General features: G+C 31.8%; 2 protein-coding genes across 4 annotated transcripts in view; one reads left to right on the forward strand and one right to left on the reverse strand.

The window, feature by feature from the left end:
* Nucleotides 1–4449, reverse strand: part of LOC143227348 (ubiquitin carboxyl-terminal hydrolase 8-like) — a 67226-nt gene extending 62777 nt beyond the window's left edge. Inside the window, exons 1-2 of the mRNA XM_076458803.1 lie at nucleotides 4253–4449; nucleotides 3121–3227 (exon numbers count right to left, since the gene is read on the reverse strand). Coding sequence (XP_076314918.1) covers nucleotides 3121–3221 — 101 coding nt within the window. The 5' untranslated portion in view covers nucleotides 3222–3227; nucleotides 4253–4449. The remainder of the gene's footprint in view (nucleotides 1–3120; nucleotides 3228–4252) is intronic.
* A 3636-nt stretch (nucleotides 4450–8085) lies between these two features.
* On the forward strand, nucleotides 8086–21719 carry LOC143225105 (dnaJ homolog subfamily A member 1-like). Of its 3 annotated transcripts, none has more exons than XM_076453890.1 (7): nucleotides 8086–8229; nucleotides 9730–9871; nucleotides 11580–11868; nucleotides 13751–13978; nucleotides 15452–15682; nucleotides 19910–20109; nucleotides 20394–21719. In XM_076453890.1, the coding sequence occupies exons 2-7, from the start codon at nucleotides 9740–9742 to the stop codon at nucleotides 20517–20519; spliced, it is 1206 nt and encodes a 401-aa protein (XP_076310005.1). In that variant the 5' UTR covers nucleotides 8086–8229; nucleotides 9730–9739; the 3' UTR covers nucleotides 20520–21719. The 3 variants fall into 3 exon arrangements, with proteins under 3 accessions (XP_076310005.1, XP_076310004.1, XP_076310002.1); XM_076453889.1 differs by having other exon boundaries at nucleotides 8096–8245; XM_076453887.1 differs by having other exon boundaries at nucleotides 8169–8386.
* The last annotated feature ends 178 nt before the right edge of the window (nucleotides 21720–21897 follow it).

Below are 21897 nucleotides of genomic sequence, written 5' to 3' on the forward strand. Positions count from 1 at the left end.
ACAACACAAACTGGATATATCACTTACCATACATGTGTGTGTGTGTGTGTGTGTGTAATGTTTACATGATAATCTATAAAAGAAGTTTTAAATATTTAAAATATTATGTAATGACAAAATTGATTCCTTTTGTTTTATAAAGGTGTATATATGTTTATGCATATGCAAAAGAAACACCAGTTTACAGAAAAAAAGAACATATTTTAACATAAAAACTAAATCATTATTTGTTGTTGGAACTTAACCTGTTAAGATATAATTTTTATATAGTACATGTATTGAAAGTGAGATAAGAAAAAAGATAAAATGCTTGTTGATGCTACTGGCTTGGCATACTCAAACATTATTCTATTTTGGAATTGCTTTAATTTTGTTTGTGTGACAATAGCTGAGACTACAGTAGTACAATTAAAAATCTAATTCATCACATGATTAAAATCCTAGCATGACTAAATGAATAGCACCCAGAAAGGTATCCATGGAAAAGGTAACAAGATTATATACTCAGGAAGAACTTTGACTGTCCAGCAGGAAAAGAACAAGGAAAGCAAGGCAGTCAACTTTATACAAAAGATCAGTCAGACGATGTAACAATTGCACATAACAGGACGTGTGGCATGTAACAAAATGAGCTATGTAGCATGACCAATCTCATAACAACATTATTTTGGTGCTTCCAATAGCTTGAGGTATTTAACAGGTTATAGAGATTATGCAAATAATATTTGAGATTTTTTGGGACAAAGAATAGTTTTTTTAATCATAACATGAAATCCCTTTGCACTCAGATTAGAAATGAAATTTTCCTGAAAAAATATTTACTAAAAGTCTACCAAATTCTGCAAAGATACAAATAATGTTTCAAAAGTTATAGAGCAAACACTTAATGTGTGCAAATGTGTAAATGAACTTGTGTATATTATACTGAGCTTGTAACAAAACAGTTTACCAATGTAATGATGGTGATTTACAGGAGAGGTTCAGTCTATACCAGTTCCTAACTAAATTACAACTACATGCTGATACAAAAGCCATCTTTATCTTACGTAAAATACACAGGACCAAAAATATATCTAATGATGGAGTCCATGTCTGGACAATGTAAGAATCTTCACCTTTAAAAAAACTTTCAGAAGCCAACAAATACATGTTAGTATCACAATATCATCATAGCAGGATTACACATAGCATCCCTGAAATACTGACTGATAACTTGAACTCTTTTATTACAAGCTCTTTACCAACGACCAACCTCATAACCAGTTACGTTTGTTATAGTTTTCACACTATAACTTTTAATACAGTATATACATACATATATATATATCTTCAGGATATTTACAGATTATCAGTAAATATTACAAGGCTCTTGTATACAAAATATCAGATTTTTATATCATGTGTTAAGACTTTTTAAGGAATGATTTCCTCATGAATTTTTTTTCATTTTGAATGTTGACTATCCAACATGTAAAGTATTTTTGATATTAAAATTAAAAATACTTTAAAAACATCAGAAAATTTTCAAATTTCACAAACAAAATCTTTATAACTTTGAGATAATTATCAAACATTTTTTAGAAATACTTTACACTTCATCTGTTTATCAGTACTGTATCTCTGTACAGGTATGGTTGATTTCACCAACTTCATAATCAACATAAAAAAAAAGATATGATCATGTTTTTTCCATTCTAAAATGACTACAAATTATAACATAGAAAAACAGATGTTTAGTCTAAATAGCTTAAATATAATAACATTATATATCCATATATATTTATTTCTTATTTTCATATTATTGACCTTTCAGCTGAGCCTGATTAACATTTCAGAAGTTGCAATTTAAATGGCATGCGTGCACTCATATTAATGTATCCAAGAATATAAAACTGTCCTTTACAAAGTGAACTGTTGTAGCTGTGTTCTAGTGGAATAGTATTTCATATATTCTCTTGTCATCATTTTTTGTCTTATGTTCAAGATCTAGTATTCCACTGCTTAAGCCACAGGGCAATTTCACCTACTATAGGTTTCATTCCCTCTAGTTGTAATTCACAACTTTTAACATTTGCTTGCTGATAGTGATTTTTTCAATGTTTTTCACATGTCTTTTCAGGTGTCTTTTCTTTCCCAATCTCTACACCAATTTGAAAGGTATAAAAAGTCTCAAGACCATCTGCCCTTGTTTTGTGGTTGCAATAGAGATAGGTTTTCTGCAACAGTGCTTCAGCAGTATTTCTACCAAACCTTGACATAAAAAATAATAGCACAAGAGATGAGGAGAAGCTGACTCACCACACGATAATGGAACTTCAGACCCATTCCATGCCCTCCAAATAACTCAACTGAAGACAACAAGGAGATGCAATGTCATAAGGAAAAGCATGAAACTAGAAGACATGATCCAAATGGATGAAATGGAGAAAACATCTGGGGGTTGGGGCAATCAGAATGAATAAAAATGCACTCAAAATATTTACCTTGGTTATCTACAGTTGAAATTAAACCCATCACAAGGAACCAAGAGATGAGAAAAACTGTTTAAAATATAACAGGTTGATAACCAAATGCTATTTCACCTTTTACCACTGTTTGAGAATCCAAAGCTTCTGATAATTATACCATTCTATTTTCCAGTATAATGGAGAGGTTTGAGTATAGCCATTCTATAGTTCTATGTAATAATGTTTTCATACATATTGTGATGAACTCAAAGTTTATATTTGTTGTTGTCTGTCCCCTTTGTTCCATAATGTGGGTTGCTATACAGCAGTCTCAAATGCACGGAATGGCTTTATTATAACTGTTGCTATTTATACGCACAAGTCTTATCAAACCTTGGCTGCAAAAGCTACTACTAGATAGACTCTTACTACTATCCATAACATGAAGACATAAAAGTTTTTCTTCAAAAACAGTGATGTCTGAAAATGAACAATATTAGAAACAGCAAGACTTTTCACACAAATGCATCACATACTGGATTTTCACACTTAATGTGCAGACTTGTTCATTTACATACACAAATTTTAAAAAGGAGTGAAAGTGCCAATTGAAACTAAAAAGTGTTTCAATTTTTATCCAATCCTTGTTTACATGTAATAATTTTTTACTTACATTTTTATATTTTTCACATCTTGTATTGGAGTGTCTGTGAGTTTGTTGAGTTCTTTCAGTGACTTAGCTAGGTACAAGTTTTTAACCCCAGCGCCTGGCATTTCAACCTAAAAAACCCCCCAAAAATTTAAATCATTTCATAATCAACCAGTCAAACCTATAAACAAACATTTTATAAATGAGCAAAAATGTACAAGAACATTTGCTGTATGAAAATACAATGTTATAACCATACTTTCTTTGTGATAACATTAAAAATGTGCATTATGTACCTTACCATAAAACTTTTAAAACAAATTTGGTGAATGAATCCAGAATTACAAATTAAAAAATTTCAACTCATGCATTTCACACACTGGTTGCACAATTTTACTGATACAGTGTACACACATAATCCCTATTTTGAAAGACTATCATTTTCTTGTGCTTTAGGCTTTACACTCTGTGACTAGGTCAACATACATTGAAATGACAGATGCAGTTGTTGTGTCATAAATGTAACTCATAAAATTAAGAGATAATATATATAAGATTCACACTATAAAATATACTTACTATGTACATTTTCTTAAATCTTAGGTTTATGGTTATAATTAACTGTTTGTTTAAAATTCAAGTGACAGCAAGTTACTTATTCAGACCTACTTTAAATACTTACGTAGTAGTTGTAGCTTGGTACAGATGATAATTATATTTATCACACCTACTATTGGAGCTACTTACATAAATATATTACTGCTATAATGTTGCTTATTCAATCAACTGTGTAGTAATCAGTAGTGATAGTTTTCAGTTTCTTAACTTTCAAGTTGCACAACTGATACAGTTACAGTATTAATGGTACTAATTACCAGAACAGTATCACTAATAAATAAAATAATTCATTCATTAAACGTTTAATCGCTATTAATAACATTTACTCAGCAAATTTGTAACACTATCTCAAATGTTTACACTTCACTGTAATACTAATCATACTAGGTTCAAACTAAATACTATTTCATAACACTTTTAATTGTAACAGAATTACAATTAGTAATACTAGTAATAGTAATAACAGTTGTTTAAAATATTAGTACTATTAATATTTTTACTAATAGTAATAATAAATACTAACACAATAATACCCTACCTTTGGAAATTAACTGTACGAAAAACAAAATCCCCTACTTTAAATACAATAATACAACATATAATAATTTTTTTATTGTTTAACTTTAACTTCTGCGTGGCATTAACAACAATAAATTGTAATTAAACAATTAATTAAGGTGAAAATCAGTAACATTAGGCCATATAGTCTTGATAGTAAACATATATTCCTCTAGTGGTTATTATTAGCGTAACAACATTTTTAAAAAAATATTTATTTTTTTAAAGTTTAAAGACAAATAATTTGTACTTATTAAAATAGTATTTTTCAATAGTTTTTAAAATATTTATTATTCACACGTATTTTATCGTTGGATGTTTTATTTTGAAGTGTTTGCTAAAAATAATCCGAAATCCCTTTAACTTGGCATTAATAAACTAGTTTATGTCTTCCTTAACGTTTGTTACAAGTCAGTTTCACTTTTAGTTGTTTGTTTGTTTTTTTTTTTGGAATTTCGCGTAAAGTTATTCGAGGACTATCTGCGCTAGCCATCCCTAATTTAGCAGTGTAAGACTAGAGGGAAGGCAGCTAGTCATCACCACCCACCGCCAACTCTTGGGCTACTCTTTTACCAACGAATGGTGGGGTTGACCTTCACATTATAATGTTTCAACGGCTGAAAGGGCGAACATGTTTGTTGCGACGGGGATATAAACCCGCGACCCTAAGATTACGAGTCGCACGCCTTAACCCACCTAGCCATGCCGGGCCTTTAGTTGTAAGACTATGCGCACTGACAAAGCTTCGTCAAAAATTCCGATATTTACGGCATGCCTAACTCACAGATATCCACTTTGAAACTTTCAAAGAACAAAACTCATTCCAAAGCGTTTAATCCACTTTAAGATATTTAGTGATAAATATTCACTGCAAGGAATAGTATCCCGGACTTTGGCTTTGCAAATCAGAAAACTTACCAACGGATTCGAAAGAACCAACAACTGTAAGAACTTTGCTGACTGAATAGATAATGTCTGTCACAACTGGTGAATGCCGTGAGAGAATGGCCACTAATATATTGAGGCTAATATAAATGAAAAGATGCAATGTTTTTTGCTATATAGGAAACTTATTCTTTCTCATTTTACTTGTTTTTTATTGTATTTGATTCGAAAGAGGTTTGCCTTGAAAAAAAAAAAAAAAGAGACCCGTCAATTTATAGCTGAACCAGGCTTTTAAATTCGGACTACTCCAAAATTCCTTTTCAGTACTGCTGTAATTTTATTAACTTTTCTAATACTTGTGAGGAAATCAATTCACCTGAAAATACCACAGCAGAACCTTTATGTACTGAAGATAATTTTCAATTTAATGTGTTTGTTTGTTTTCTCTCGTCAGTTCAATACATTCACAATAAGTACTTACCTTTTTTTTTTTAAGCGTTTGTTTATTCAATAAATATCGCCTTTGCAACGTTTCTGTTTTGACATTTTATTCGAGGCAATCTCAGACGTAATTACGAGAAAAATAAGACACGTATCTCATAACTCTATATTCTCCAAACCTTCCTGGACCGAACTAACTACCACGCTATTAAAACGTGAAATATAGAAACATGTACAACCCATACATTGAGTTGAATTATGTGTATTTTTGAACTGTAAGATAATTGACTTACTTCGATCAGAATATTTATGTTGAAAATTTTTATAATACTGTATCTTGATTTTGGCTACTTTAGAGTTTTGGCTCTCGACCCCATCAGCTAGCAAAAGACTCAACAGTTTTAGTAACCAAACAACGTGTTTGTTAAACAAAGAATATAGCTTTTTAAACTTATCAAATTTATGTTTGCTTGTTTCTCTCTACTATTCAAGTTCAGTTTACCCGTGTTTTGTGAAAACGTTTGATTTTACTGCTTTACATTAGTTTAACTGAATACTGCATTCCTTTAGTGTGTTTGAAGTCTATTGTCTATTATTTTTTATAAACGTAAACCTCGTCTTAAGCACATATATACATATGCGTTAACTCTGAACTTGTTAATAAAACATTGGGAAGTTTACAAAATGATAAGGCTCTTGGGACAGGTAATATTTCCATATTGGTTTTGAAGAAAGTTAAGGATTAGATATGTGAGACAATTGCTACTATTTTTTACTATTTTATTATTTGTATTTAAATAGTTGGTAGATGCTAAAGAATTAGAAATTAGCTAATGTCACTCTTCTTTTCAATGAAGGTAATAAAAATTGTTCTAGTAACTAAGGTTTGTTTGTTTGTTTTGAATTAAGCACAAAGCTACCCAATGAGCTATCTGTGCTCTGCCCATCACTGGTATCGAAACCCAATTTTTAGTGTGTAAGTCCGCAGACATACCACTGTGCCACTGCGGGGCAGTAATTAAGGACTTACCCGTTTTACATCAGCTGCAAGAAAAGTTTTGATAAATTAAATAAAAGATGCTTTGCAAAGTCATTTAACAAAGTTCAAAATTTTATTGGAGTTGGCGGTGGGTGGTGATGACTAGCTGCCTTCCCTCTAGTCTTACACTGCTAAATTAGGGACGGCTAGCACAGATAGCCCTCGAGTAGCTTTGTGCGAAATTTCCAAACAAACAAACAAAACAATTGGAGTATAGATTTTTATAATCTAGTATGTAGATCTAAATGTAGCTGTTTATAAAAATCTATACTCCTGACCATGACCGAAGATGGTCGAAACGTTGTTCGCTCTTCTATGTAAAATATTTTCTCAACCCAAACGAGCCGTTTTTGCATATAAACGGCAGATGGGTTTTAATTATAATAAATGCAAGATTAAGTATGTGGGTTATCACAATTTGAAATACACGTATAATTTGGATTGGAACAGCCTTAACAGCATAAAAGAAATAAGTCTGAAATCTCTCAACTTGTTTTTCTTGAACAAAATAAGACTTAGGAAGGATCTCATTGAGGTAGTGTTGATGAATCCTCAGTGATGTCGAGAAAACCCACTTGTAAAGAAATATATATGTAAAAAAAAGGGTCATTTGGGTTGATAAAATATTTTTTACATATATGTTGATAAATCCTCTTTTTTCATACGGCGAGAATAGTAGGACTAGTGGTCATAGGGTAGGAGTCATCTTCAGATATAACAGTTTTATTTTTCTAACAGGGTGGCTGGCTTGTGGAATTGGTTGTCTTATGGAATTGTTGAGGCAGTAAACGTAAGGAGAGGGTCGCGGGTTCGCATCCGAGTCGCGCTAAACATGCTCGCCCTCCCAGCCGTGGGGGCGTTATTATGTGACGGTCAATCCCACTTTTCGTTGGTAAAAGAGTAGCCCAAGAGTTGGCGGTGGGTGGTGATGACTAGCTGCCTTCCCTCTAGTCTTACACTGCAAAATTAGGGACGGCTAGCACAGATAGCCCTCGAGTAGCTTTGTGCGAAAATTCAAAAAACAAACAAAACAAACAAACGTAAACGTAAGGAAGTTTAAGAGAAAACTTGATAACGATATGAATGATAAAAGCTGACTTTTAAATTTTAAAAATTAATTTATAACAGTTCAGTTTAGAGAATGTGACATTTATATGCAAAAACGGCTTGTTTGGGTTGAGAAAATATCTATGTAAAATATTCTATGTAAAATATTTTCTCAACCCAAACGAGCCGTTTTTGCATATAAATTTCTCAACAAGTGGGTTTCTCGACATCACTGAGAGAATGTGACAGTCTAAATATAGTGTTATGTTATATATCGATCTGTTTTGTGTTTTTAATTTTATATTAAATCGCATTATACAAAATTTCAAATATAATTTTATTTTTCACTTCATGTAACGTTATTACGTAGGAAGCTAACGCTCCCCGTTCTTTCGCGATCATTCGATAACCTTTTCGTATGGCACAAGCTATGACATAATAAGCTTGCGCATGCTCTATAGGAAAAGAAGCACTTTGGAGTTCTAGAAATTTCAGTGGGATAACGAAAAGGACGAGGGGAAGTGCGTTTATTTAGTTGTATCAAGGCAAAGAAAGAAACTGGTACTCTCGCTGAGAAATAGTAATTTATTGACGGAGAAAACATTTTCGTTCCTGTTATAGTGTTTCGTAAATTTAAAGGTTTAACTGGAGATTGGAGTATAGATTTTTATAATCATTTTAGAGTAAGATAAATAATTTTGGGTAAGTTACTGAAATACAGTACAATCTGTGAGAAAGATACATTTTGCTAAAAGTATTATTATTATTGCTGTTGGTACAAGTTCAATATCGTTATTATTTGTTTATTTAACTGCAGTTTCCGTTAAAGTTAAATTTCTAATTTGTGTCAGATGTTGTGTTAAATGTAGCTGTTTTATCATTTCTTTTAATTAGTGTGAGACAAGATAAGTTCAATTTTAAGCTTTGGTTATTGTTCTCTACCGTACGAGATTTCCATTTGGATGCCTCTTTTCTCAGCTCTGCACTATAAATTCAACAATAATTTCATAAAAACAAGAAATAAATTAACAAAAGAACTTTTAAAATTAGAATTTTATTTTTCAGTGTTTTGTCATCCTGTTCTTTTAATTTTTGTGTTAATTCAAGCTGTTAATATATTGATATGGTCTTACCATATTTAGATTTGTTAAAAAGTGCTATTTTAAAAAATACATTTGAATTAAAAATAGTTTATCATGCACATAATTAGGGCACTAACAGATATAAATAAGTTCAATTAGAAAAGGACAAAAAATGTTCTGTTATGTTTCTCCATCATGATCTACTTATACAAATTACTAATAACAGTAAATGTAAGAAGTACAAAGTCACACTGAAGGTGATGTTTTTACTTTGGTAGTAGTATAAATATTTTAATAAAGTGATAAACACACGTTGAATTATTTGTATGTTTTGTGGAATAGTTTTTGACTGGTAGGTGAGTAATATATTTCCTATTATGAATGAGCTCAGAGAATGCCAGGAGGATTTGTATTTTGAACTTTAACAAAACTATTTATAAGGTATTACATATGACTTACAAGTAAATTCATCATTAACTATTTGTAAATAGCAGCAAAAATGATTGCTTGGTGATCAAAATGTAGTCATAATAATGGTATTTTCCTGTTTGGTAGAAGCTGACTAGTGATGCTTTTTAGTGTATGGGAGACCTTTTTGATTTTGTCATTTTGAATAGATTCTTGGATTGATAAATTCTCTGGTATTGAGGTTCCAGCTTTACTGGGCAAAAAGACACATGTTTTATTATGATTAGTGGAAAATGGTAATTTAGAAAAAGTTCAAATGTTTGCTTTGAGAATTTCCTGCATAACCACCCATCTCATCAGAAAAATAACTTGTATTCAGTTTTCACTAAATACTGAAATATAAAACCATCATTTGGAAATGTTTAAATTTCTTGTGCTGGAAATTTTGTTTTAAATTTATTTAGTGTTATTAAATGTCTCTAACGCTAAAGTTCTTTATGAAGTCTGTTGCCATTGAAGATGGTAATATTTTTAATTTTTTGACTAAAACTACAGGTACATCAGAATGGTGAAGGAGACAGGTTATTATGATATTTTGGGAGTGAGTCCTAATTGTAGTGATAATGATTTGAAAAGAGCTTATAGAAAGTTGGCTTTGAAATATCATCCTGACAAGAATCCTACAGAAGGAGAAAAGGTCAGATTATCACTTATTTTCCATTTGGTTTTTATAACTTTTAATGTACAGTGATAATACATGTAGCATTTCATATGAGAATTTCTTGGACCATCATGAATTCATTGCCTGGATCAAACTACTACATTAAATTAAATTAGTGCCAAAAAATGTATACCCATCTTCTAAATTTCAGTTAATTGATTTAGAAAAATGTTTATCAAAATTGAACCCAGAAATTGGGTGTCTTTATCCTGTTGGCCTGTTGTATAATCTTGTAAGTTTGAATAAAATAAAATTTTTTAAAGAGAACATAAGTAATAGATCTTATCTTGCACATGAAATTAGTTCATTCAACCTCAGTCATTTTAGTAATGACTGAACTATTTACAAGTGGTAGAACTTGGTAATTGGTTGTATTTGGTCATCATTTCAAAATAGTTGTCAGTGAGTACTGCTAGACTTCCTTTTTGTCAGGAGTTCAATATTTAGTGACGTCACATAACTAACCTTAATCATTTTATCAAACTTCCTTACCCTCTCTTTGATATTTTAACAATATTTTTATTATTTTCATAATTGTCATAATCAAAATTTCAGTGCTGGAATAATTGAAAATGCTAATTTTGCTTAATGGAGTAGTTTGATCTTGGCAGTAAATTCAGTTAATTGGAACATTTGATTAAATACAAGTATTTCAAATTCAAATTTATGTGGAAGTGCTCACAACTGGTACTTGGTAGTAATACACCCAATATAATGCACTAGTCACATCCAATGGAGTGGATTTAGGTGGTGAAATTCTGTGCATAACTCTTACTTTGTAAACTTTTAAAGCTAATTTTTCACAAGCTGTCCATAAATTGTTGAACCAATTTATTGCTACTATAATGGAGATTAAAACCTAAGGTCTGTTATTTTGCTAGCAATATCATTAGTACACCTCAATATTGGCACTTGAGGCAGTGTCCAAGGTGGCAGCTTCAGAGTAATCATTGCAGTTGTATTAGTTATTTGGCATTCAAAACTGTTATACATGGTGCCTTCAGCTTAGACAATGCCTTTCACATATCACCATACAAAATGGAGGGTGGAAGGCATCAATCAATCAATCAACCCATATGCTACAAATCACAACTGTTTGTGGTGTGGTTTCAATTGTATAAAATTAAGGAAATTGTTTGAATTATTGTATGCTGTACTTCTTAACTAAAAATTATTGAAATAACACATTTCCTGTGTTTTTTGAGATAAAACAGGATTTTGACTGTCTGTATACAATTACTAAATGTAAGTGCACACTTAAAATAAATTAAGTTGCTGTAAAAATATATCCTGGTAATTTATTAAATCTGTACTTGTTTAACAATGATTTCTGACTTTTTTAGTTCTTGGTAAAAATAATCTTGTGTGGCCACAGATATGCCCATTCTGTTTAATTGCCTAGTGATGAAATTAGTGACATCAGTTTGTTACAAAAATTTTGAAAGTAACATCTATTTCAAAATTAATAAACTTGGCATTTGCCAATGTCTCCATTTCATGACAAATTACAAGTCCAGAAATAATCCATCCTGAATTGATATATTTTGTATTGTAATGTAAGTTTAAATCTAGTCTTTTACTTATTTTCTACTGTCCATAATTATAAATTATAAATAATCAGCTTTAATTATTATCTGTGAATTCCATATGGTTAGTGTTTGATGACATGCTTGTTTTTGAACAGTTCAAACAAATTTCGCAAGCTTATGAAGTACTTTCCAACCCAGAAAAAAGGAAAATCTATGATGCAGGTGGAGAAGATGCTATCAAAGAAGGAGGTGGAAGTGGTCATGGATTTTCTTCCCCCATGGACATATTTGATATGTTTTTTGGTATGGGTGGTGGTAGCGGAAGAAGAGAACGTCGTGGTAAAGATGTTGTTCATCAGTTAGGAGTCACCCTTGAAGAACTTTACAATGGAGCAACAAGGAAATTAGCTCTACAGAAAAATGTCATCTGTGATAAGTGTGAAGGTAATTTTCTTTCTAGACTTTGAGTATACCTCATTAACACTCCATTTTATGTAAAGTAAAAATAAGTTTCTGAAAACCATGCCCCCTCTTACCCAAAGCTATCTTATTCTGGTTTGCTCTCCTAATCATTGGTTAAAAAAAACATTACTACATCAGTCCTTATACCCAATCAGTTTTGCATAATTTCAGAACATGTGCTGATTATGGGACTGCTCTCTACAAATGATATTGCACCGTTTGTATAATTTTAGAGCAGTCTTCACTTTTGAGAATTGTTATGCACAAACCATAAACACCAGCATCTCAGTGTGGATGAAGGATGAAAGGTAGTTGGTTCTAATATGATATGCATTTTTTGAGTAAGGAAACGTTAACTGTCCGCTTATCTATGCACGGTAGCACAATTTACTGTAAAAGAAATGTAGTTTACTATGGGAACTGTTAATGAATGATTTATACCAACATGTTAAGTTTGTTAAGAAATTGTTGCACTGTAAGATTCTGTAGTTGTACACTGTAATGTTGTTCAGATACAAACTTTATTTGATATGATTATAAGTTGCATTATACATAACCATTTAGTTAATTAAATATAATATTGTGTAGTTTTTCTTAATTCCTTGTTTCCAAATGAACTGGAATTGTCTGACATAAGATTGGAAACTGAATAGTATTGCTTAAAGTGAAAGCATTTCTATTTATGAACTGTTAAGCTCCTTATAGTATTTATTTATCTTAACATGTTAAGAACAATTTAAAAGTTGATGTTATTAAAGTCTAATAAAAACAGTTTATTGCACAGTCAGAAATAAATCTTTCACTGATTACTTTTTATTTAGATATCTATTTTGTACAATGTTAATTTCAATTTGCAAGAATAAATTGTTATTAAAGTACTTCATGTAATTAAATTTTATTTCTAAATTTGTCATCAGTTATAAACTTCTTAATAGCTGTAATTGTTTAATATTTCATTTATTACTGATAAAATAGTTGTCAGAAGAGATTAGTTTGTTAGTAGTAATGTGTATGAGTTGAAATGGTTATGAAGTTTTTGTGATGTCACTTCTGTTTTCATCAGAAGTGTTTAAAATTGTGATGCAAGGTGTGACTTAATGTGGCCTTTAACATGTATGTTTGCATATCAAACTAAGGACTAATCTTTGCTTTCATAATTTTAGTAAGATGTTAATTGGTTCCTGACTTTGAATTTTTGAAGATTGTGTTCCTTAGATTAGATGTACTTATTGTAAAGAGAAATGTCATACTATTTATTAGGATTGTTCATTTTCTTATAATATTTAAAGTGATTTGTATGTAGATTTTTATAATTTAAAACATTGGCTTGTTAATATTCAATATTTTTGTAGATAGAACCTAAAATTCTATTTCTTCTACCACCAGCAGCACACTGCTGAGATAGTGTCAAGATACTTGTAATAACTTGTCTTAGCCATGTAGCTTTGATACCAAAACTTTCATTGGTAAAGTGAATAATATTCCAACAGTTTTTTAACTGCTGGTAAAAACTATAAATCCTTACATTTCTTGTTGAAAACAGCTTGTTTAAAAAACAAGTGTGGTTTGTGTGTGTGCATGCACACTTTGACATAATAAATAAGATTTAAAAAGATTTAAATCGATCTTGGTATGTTTAATCAAATTTTAAGGAATTTTTCAAAATTTTGGTAAAATATCTAATAGTGAAAAATGTTGTATATTTCAAATTTGAAAGCAAACAGACTTGTTACAATTTTAGCTGTATTTTGAACTTGAAAGTACAACCATGCAGATGTGTATGACTTCTACATTTAGGAGATGATTGTCATAATAGGTGAAGAAAGGTACCAGTATTTTAGTACATAGATTAATTTTTCAATAGGGAGAGGTGGCAAGCAAGGAGCAGTAGAAAACTGTCCAACTTGTAGAGGTACTGGTATGTACACACGAATTCAACAGCTTGGCCCAGGAATGGTGCAGCAGATTCAGAGTATGTGTCCAGACTGTCAGGGACAAGGAGAACGAATCAATGCAAAAGATCGATGCAAAGCTTGTCAAGGAAAGAAGGTTGTAAGAGAAAGGAAAGTTTTAGAAGTCCATATTGATAAAGGTAAAGATAGAGTAGTTAACATATAACAATGTTTATGGACAGCAAGGGTCCTGCTGGTCCACCTAGGCTGTCCTGTCCCCTAAACCAAACTAAAAAACAATTTAAACAAAAGCCAGCATTTATCATTTGTGTGTATCTATATAATATATCAAATTCTTTTAAACTTACTTGAATTTACTACTTCCACAACATCAGAAGGCAACCCATTCCATGAGCCAACCACCTATTTAAAAATTCTCAGTTGAAGATGCCTTCCACCTTGCTTAAACATGTTCTATAGTTCTGTAATTCTTGTTAAGTATGAAAAATGTTGATACATCAACATTATTAATTCCTTTTACAATCTAAACACTTCAATCAGATCCTCTCCAACTCTTCTGTTTTAAAAAGAAAATTTTAAGGGTCTTATTCTCTCCTCGAAGGATAACCTCTCCATTCAAAGTACCATTTCAGTAACACTTCTGAATAATTTTCAAACAGTTCAGTGTTTCTTAGTAACAAGCACAAGACTAAATGCAATACTTCAGATGTGACCTTACCAGTAACCTATATAATGAAGTTATGTAACATCTTTAAGCTCATATTTAGTATTTTTGTAGATAGAACCTAAATTTCTATTTCCTCTACCATTCTCAGCAGCATGCTGCTGAGATAGTTTCAGGACACTTGTAATAGCTTGTCTTAATCATGTAGCTTTAATACCAAACCTTTCATTGGTGATGTGAATAATATTCCAACAGTTCTTTAACTGTTGGTCAAAACTATAAATCCTTACATTTCTTGTTGAAAACAGCTTGTTTTAAAAAAAAAAACAACGAAACAAGTGTAGTTTGTGTGTGTGTGCATGCACACTTTGGTATACTAAATGTAAGGTATATAAACACAGTACTGCTTGTCCTTGTACGATTGCAGTATTAGTATGTCAAGCTTCTCGCTGCATGGAGTTCACAAGATTGTATTTTGCTGATTCTACATAGTCATTATTCCAAGTAATTGTAGATGGGGACAAGTTCTAAATATAAAAACAAATCTAGAGAACTTGTTTCGTGAAAGGTATTTTGTTTGCTAATGGATAGATGATTAATGCCTTTGGTTTTCAGTTACATGTTCTACATACACAGTATTTTCTTGATACACAATTGTTGGGGATAAGTTCTAAATATAAAAACAAATCTAGAGAACTTGTTTCGTGAAAGGTATTTTGTTTGCTAATGGATAGATGATTAATGCCTTTGGTTTTCAGTTCCATGTTCTACATACACAGTATTTTCTTGATACACAATTGTTCTGTGCATCTTCCCAGCTAATTGTTGTTAATTCACAGCACCCCTTATTAGGTTCTTATTGAGAAAGAAATTGTAATAGGTTTGTTTAGAATTATTTTGTTAAGTATATTTAATAAGAGTGATTTTGTGAGGTAAAGAATATTCTTCAAAGTAGTTTAAAGCAAACTTCTTTGGTTATGCTTCTTAGGAATGAAAGATGGACAGAAAATTACCTTCAGTGGTGAAGGGGACCAAGTACCTGGTTTAGAGCCAGGAGACATCATTATTGTTCTGGATGAAAAAGAACATGAAACATTCAAAAGAAATGGTAAAGATCTGATTACAAGAGTTGAGTTAACACTTACTGAAGCTCTTTGTGGATTTCAGAAGACCGTCAATACATTAGATCACAGAACACTGGTTATTACATCTATACCAGGTTTGAAAATTTGGATTATTAAAATATAGTTGTTAGAATTGAATTTAAATTTAAAAAATCAAACCTTATTCTAATTACCCCCAGTTTCATTATTTAAGTGAAATAAAAATTTGTGCATAATCGTGATTAAACTTTCAAAGCAACCTCTGAAAGTTGTACATGTTTTTGCAAGATTCTTTGTTTTGAAGTATGTCTAATACTTAATTTGTACTAAAGTATTTATTTCTGCTCTTGAATCTACATACACATCAAGAATAGTTAATACTGTTTTCTTTAGGAGGGAGGGCTTCTTAGTGGGTATTCCAAAAGCTGTTACTTTTAACTTGGGCATTTCTTCTAAGGTTATCAATTTATTTACAGTTATTACCTAAAATTAGATTTAGTATAAAAGATTTGAAGAAATAAATGTTTTTCACCTACCCTCAATAGTTGTTGCAGAAAATGCTTTTATTTTATTTGTATTATTCAATATACATTATATCAATTAAAGAACCTTTTTGAGGATTTTTATTCCAATATAGTTTTGTGATAAAAGAACAAAACCTGTTGTAACCTACCTAAATATGGTGTGATGTCACAGTTTTCCTTACAAATTGAGATTCTAAGCACAACTTGTCTCTGGACTTTTTTGGATGTTAAACTGTCTTCCCCTCAAGGTGGATTCCTGTACGTGGTGAGTGGACCTCCCAGAGAAGGTTCTGTACTTTTAATTTACCTCCTCTGGGATCTAAACATCCACCTACATTTGCCATGTGTGGTAACCCGTGAAAGGGAGGAGAGGATCCTGGTGGTTGAGGGATCCAACTTCAACACAACACTTTGGCCTTATTCCTGTAGACAGGTGGTCTTGAGCTCCCCCTAAAGATAAGTTGGCTAGTTAGTGCTCATGAAACCCTGGTGTTGCTGCAATGACCTTATTGCACTGTAGTGCATCCAAAATATTCTTTTATTATGGATACCCCTCAAATAAAAAAAATAAAATAAAGGAGCATGAAAGCATAGAGAAAAATCCAACTACTGGCAAACAACCATCCATTGATGACTCTTAAGATCAAATTCAACTTGGATCTGTCCTGCAATTTTTAATTATACATTCTTTAACTGAAACACTCTTAGGGCAATGTCTTTTTTTATTCAGAAGGGTTTAGAAGGGCTTGCTGACCTTACCTAAGTCAGTAAAAAAAAATATATATATAGTCTGGGGGCATTTTAGTGGAAACAGCTTCATCACAACATTTAAAACTCCTCTTGAAGTCAAAGGCCATTGGGGGATATACCCATTGAGGTTACTCCTCATTATACTTTGAATTCTTCCAGAAGAATTATAGTTGAGAGTGACTTAAAGACCATTCCAGAGTCAGAGATCCTTGCAGGTATCACCAGCCAAGGTGCTACAGCCATGCACTGAATTTTTACTCAGAGATGGGATTATGGAGCTGACAAATGTTCTGATATTAACATTTACAACATCACGTCCTCTTACCATCATCAAGGCAGGATATCTGAATTGTAAGTTAACCCTGTTAGATATTTTCATTGTTAATGATTTGGTCACTCAAATATCTTGCTGTGGTTCCTTAACACATGCCTGTTGTACTGGGAAAGAACATGGTGCTTTTGAATGCCAACTGGAACTGCATTGTGTTAACTGTAATGGTCTACATCCTTCCTATTTTACTTCTTGCCCAAAATGGGTGGAAGAAAGAGATGCGCGTCTCAAGACATTTCGTAATACTACTTATCTAGAGGCTCAGAAATTGCTACTCCATCTGGGACTTATGCTGCTGTAATCCTTTCCACTATTACAGTAGGAGTCCAGACAGACATTTCCATGCCTCCTACAGAATCCTTAACAGTGCATCTTAATCTAGTACCCTCCAAAATCAAAGTTAACAAACCAGTTTCTACATCTTCCAGTCATTGTCCAACTTCACCTTGTTCAAGCCCAGATGTTTCCATGGGGTCTTCCTTTCTTGACACCCCAAAAATTAACCCATTTGTTCATGTCCTCAATCACTGGAACATGTGTTTACAAATTTTGACCTACGTTGGTGACGTGAAAGCTAGAAGGAACCTTGGATTAAATAGACCTCCAGCATTTCGTTAACCACCAGTTCAAAAGTCATATGGGACAAGATCTGGAGGCTGAGTGGATGGTATACTTCTGCCCCTCTATATTGATATTCAATGGCCATGAAGTTGCTGATGCTTAGAGCAATTTCCAATGCTTTTGGTAAATGTTTCATGTATCTAGCTCTTCAAACTCATCCTTCTCCTCCTCAGCTATTAAGACACGAGTTGAACGTCTGCTTCTTTCTTTTTTGACTGATCATCCCTATGACTACAGTTGCCCTTACAATGGTGGAACTTAAACTTGCACTTCATTAGTCTGGCAATACACTACTTGGACCTGATGATATACATTATGAAATGCTGTCACTTTTCTCCTGCCTCTTACTATTCTTCTGGCTGTATTTAGCCATATATGGTAGGAGAATGTCTTTCCTGATGCTTTGTACCAAGCTATTGTACTCCCTATCCTTAAACGTGGGAAGGAACTAAAGATTCCTTTGTATTACTGTCCAATTGCTCTGACAAGTTGTCTTAGTAAGATCTTGGAGAGGATGATTAATGCTAGTCTTATTTGGTTCCTTGAATCAAACAACATAGTGTGGGTTCTAAAGACAATGTTCCACAATAGACCACTTAATTTGCCTTTAAACATCAGTCAGAGAAGCCTTTTTGAAGCAACATCTTGTTTATATTTTTGTTTTATTTAGAGAAATTAGGATTAGGTGCTTCCTGATTAATATGCTGTTAATATCAAGAACATTAAAACACAATTTTTTTTCTCTTATGGGATTTACAGTGCAAATCTTTAGTTTCACAAATTTTGACTGGTATGTGCAACATGGTTATTTTTTTCACCTTGTAGCAGGTAGTTTAAGCTATTTGTTATGCTTGTCTTAACACTATAAGGTATTTGTTCATATATCCAGATTTAACTCATTAGAAAAGAAACCTAGCTTTGGGAGATAAGTACTTTTCATACCTTTTTATCTATTCAGTGGAATTGCCTTTTTTTGTTCTCCAAGTCATGGTAGATTGTAAATGTTTCACTCTTAGTAACACAGAGGCTTGGAACAAACGTGTCAAACTTTGGGATTAAAACACTAATTTATCAGACATAGATATATATATTCAAATCCTGAAAGCATGTGGAAGAATTTAACAATTTACTTTTAAAATCAATCCATTCGTAGACTGGTATATATTGTCTTTACTGGGCAATATCCTTGAAATCGGATCCTTGTCTAGATATCACCATTCAAGTATCATTGTTAGTTACATATTACCTACTAAGTGATGTTTGCTGTTTCATATAACATTTGGCAAAATTAATTTCAACTGTCATTACACAATCAATTTGTATGCTTTGACTTTTTCTTACAGATTATTATTCTGTCAAGTTATGGGATCTTGCATGAGTTCATATTGAAGGTACTTTTGCAGGTTGTTGCTTTGGAGTGTTTGATTGGTGGCACTTTTACCACTGGTAGTTATTAGTAAAGGATGCCAGTTTACTGTTCTGTAAAACCATTGTTACTAGTTCATTGTTTTCCTTAGGAGTGCAAGGTACTTACTTCTTATGGTCTTGCATCCACTACAATTGTAATGTGAGAAAGCTAACCAAATAATAAAAACAAATCACGTGTAGTGTAGTTCAAAGACATTTTTCTTAGTCTTACTTACCTTCTCACATCATTGGCTATTGGATAACATTGTCATATAATGTACTAAAAGTAGCATATAGATGTAAAATGTGATTTGGTCTATGGAAAGAAGGTAATATTAGGGAATAGAGAGAGGGGTGTGGATGGTAAATATTTTTGGAGGGAAAGTTTATAATAGGTAATATGTAAACAATATATTCAGGTGTTTTTTTTTATTCTTAAATGTAATAGATAAACTTAATGTTGGTATTTCAGCTCGATAAACCTATTTCTGTATTCACAAGTATAAATATTTGTGGGAATAATTAGCAGGCACTATTTTAAAGTTTTTACAGTATGTTTTTGAAAATGCATTTATGGCTAAAGAACAAAGTTGAATTTGAAGTAAAACATTAAGTTGATCATGAAGTGAGTCAAGATAGTTTCTTTATTTTATTACATTTTTTAACATGCAGATACATCTTGTTTTCATATCCTTTATTCTTTCATATAGGAGAGATAGTTAAACATGAAGCTGTTAAGTGTGTCTTGAATGAGGGCATGCCAGAATATAGGAACCCATTTGAAAAAGGCCGATTGATAATTCAGTTTGTGGTTAACTTCCCTGCATGCATTGATCCATCGATTGTTGCACAATTAGAAGAGCTATTACCACCTAGAACAGAATGTATGATACCTGACAATGCAGAAGAGGTATATTTTTTATCTTAAATGCAAACCATGTTGGAGTCTATTCTCCAAATAGAAATAACTTTGTAAACATAAATGTGAATTTGGTGTAAGTTTAAGTGCTACAAGAAGTTTTGTACTTTGATTGTTATTTATAATTATGTACTAAGAGTTCAATTGAGTTGCTTTATTGAGAAGAAATATTGACATTTTTTTTTTTGGTATTAGATATTTATGATGGGTATATTGTATAGTTAGATGTCAACATCTGTTTTGTTCTGTCTACAAATCTTGGTCATTTCTTTAAGGTGACTCTTGTAGACCTTGACCCACAGCAAGAAGCCAGAAGACAACATCAGTATAAGCAAGTCTATGAAGAAGATGATGACCGCATGCATCATAGGGGAGGTGGTGTGCAGTGTCAAACACACTAATTGTGCTGGTTTTAGTTCATTTAAATTAAACATACATAATCATTTAATACCTGTAGTGATCTGAACTATAGTTTACTAGAAGTGCATTAGTTATTCTGTATTATTGAATGTTCTTCACAATCTTGTATTTGTAAAGTGTCCAATGAGGACTTGTCATTTCATGCTTTGTCTTATTCTTACTTAAAAGTAAACATTTGAATTTTTGTTATAGTGAAGTGATCATTTAACAGATATGTAATTGTACATGTAAAGTTGTAATTAAAATCAGTATAACCTTAAAATTTCTGTATAAAACAGCTTTAATATAACCTGCTGTGGTTTGGTATCCAAAAAGGTTTAGTTAAAATGAACAAAATACTGATCTCTTCCCAGTGAGACAGCAGTAAATCTTCAGATTTAAAATACAAAAATTGAGGGCTCATTTCCCCTTTAAGAATTTTTATTGTATATTCAGAACTAAAAATTAAGCTCATGTTTATGTTAAGAGCATTTGATTTTGGAGTGTAACAAAGTTTTGAGTCATCTTGCATTATCTAATGGATAAAGATTTTGATACCTATTTGTTACACAGCTACTGAGATGCTGGTAAAAGTTACCTGTCTTGTTAATGGAGGAACGAATAAACTGTTCACTAAGTTATTTGAGATTAGTTGGTGCAGGTAGAACAAGGAAAGCCCTCAGTTGTATTATATACAAAATATTTAATGTTAATAGAAATGGATAATTTGTAATTTACAGCTTGTACAAAGGTACTTTTTTACATGGAAAAGTCCTAAGTAGAAATGCCTCATTATTCAGTTGAAGAATGATTTAATTTTAGTGTTGAAGGCTGTTATTGAATAAATTGACACACTTTTAAAAGAGAGTATAATATTGTATCATATTACAGTCTTTTTTTTCATGGCTTCAAATAAAGATTCTAGTAATATGCTGAAAGTAACAAACTATTGTTTAGCACTTTGTCCTTTTTGTCTGCAGGTTATATTACATATTGAGGTATAAAACAAAATGTAGAAAAACGGGTGTTTTCTGTTAGGTAAATTCTTTTTGACTAAAGAGGTCTGGTAATAGATGTTAGTTTGACCAATAGGATTGCATCCAAATATTATGGTTGGACAATCTGTAAGTTGAATAGCTTTAAATGAAGGAACAGAAAAGAAATGTAGTCTTGTATAGTTAATAAAACAAAATCTAAGTAAAGTTTTTCCAGAATCGTACTAATTTTTGTGTAATAAGATCCACTTAGGCCTTTTTATGTTGTCATTATATGCCATGCAAAACACTTTATTAATGGGAGTGAAAATGGTTCAAATCTCGTGTCTCTGAAACACAAGTGAACAGTTTTGTTAAAATGTCAATATACTGTACCATATTCTAG

This window comes from Tachypleus tridentatus, chromosome 9 (genome assembly GCF_004210375.1).
Source record: "Tachypleus tridentatus isolate NWPU-2018 chromosome 9, ASM421037v1, whole genome shotgun sequence".
NCBI classification, from domain to species: domain Eukaryota; kingdom Metazoa; phylum Arthropoda; class Merostomata; order Xiphosura; family Limulidae; genus Tachypleus; species Tachypleus tridentatus.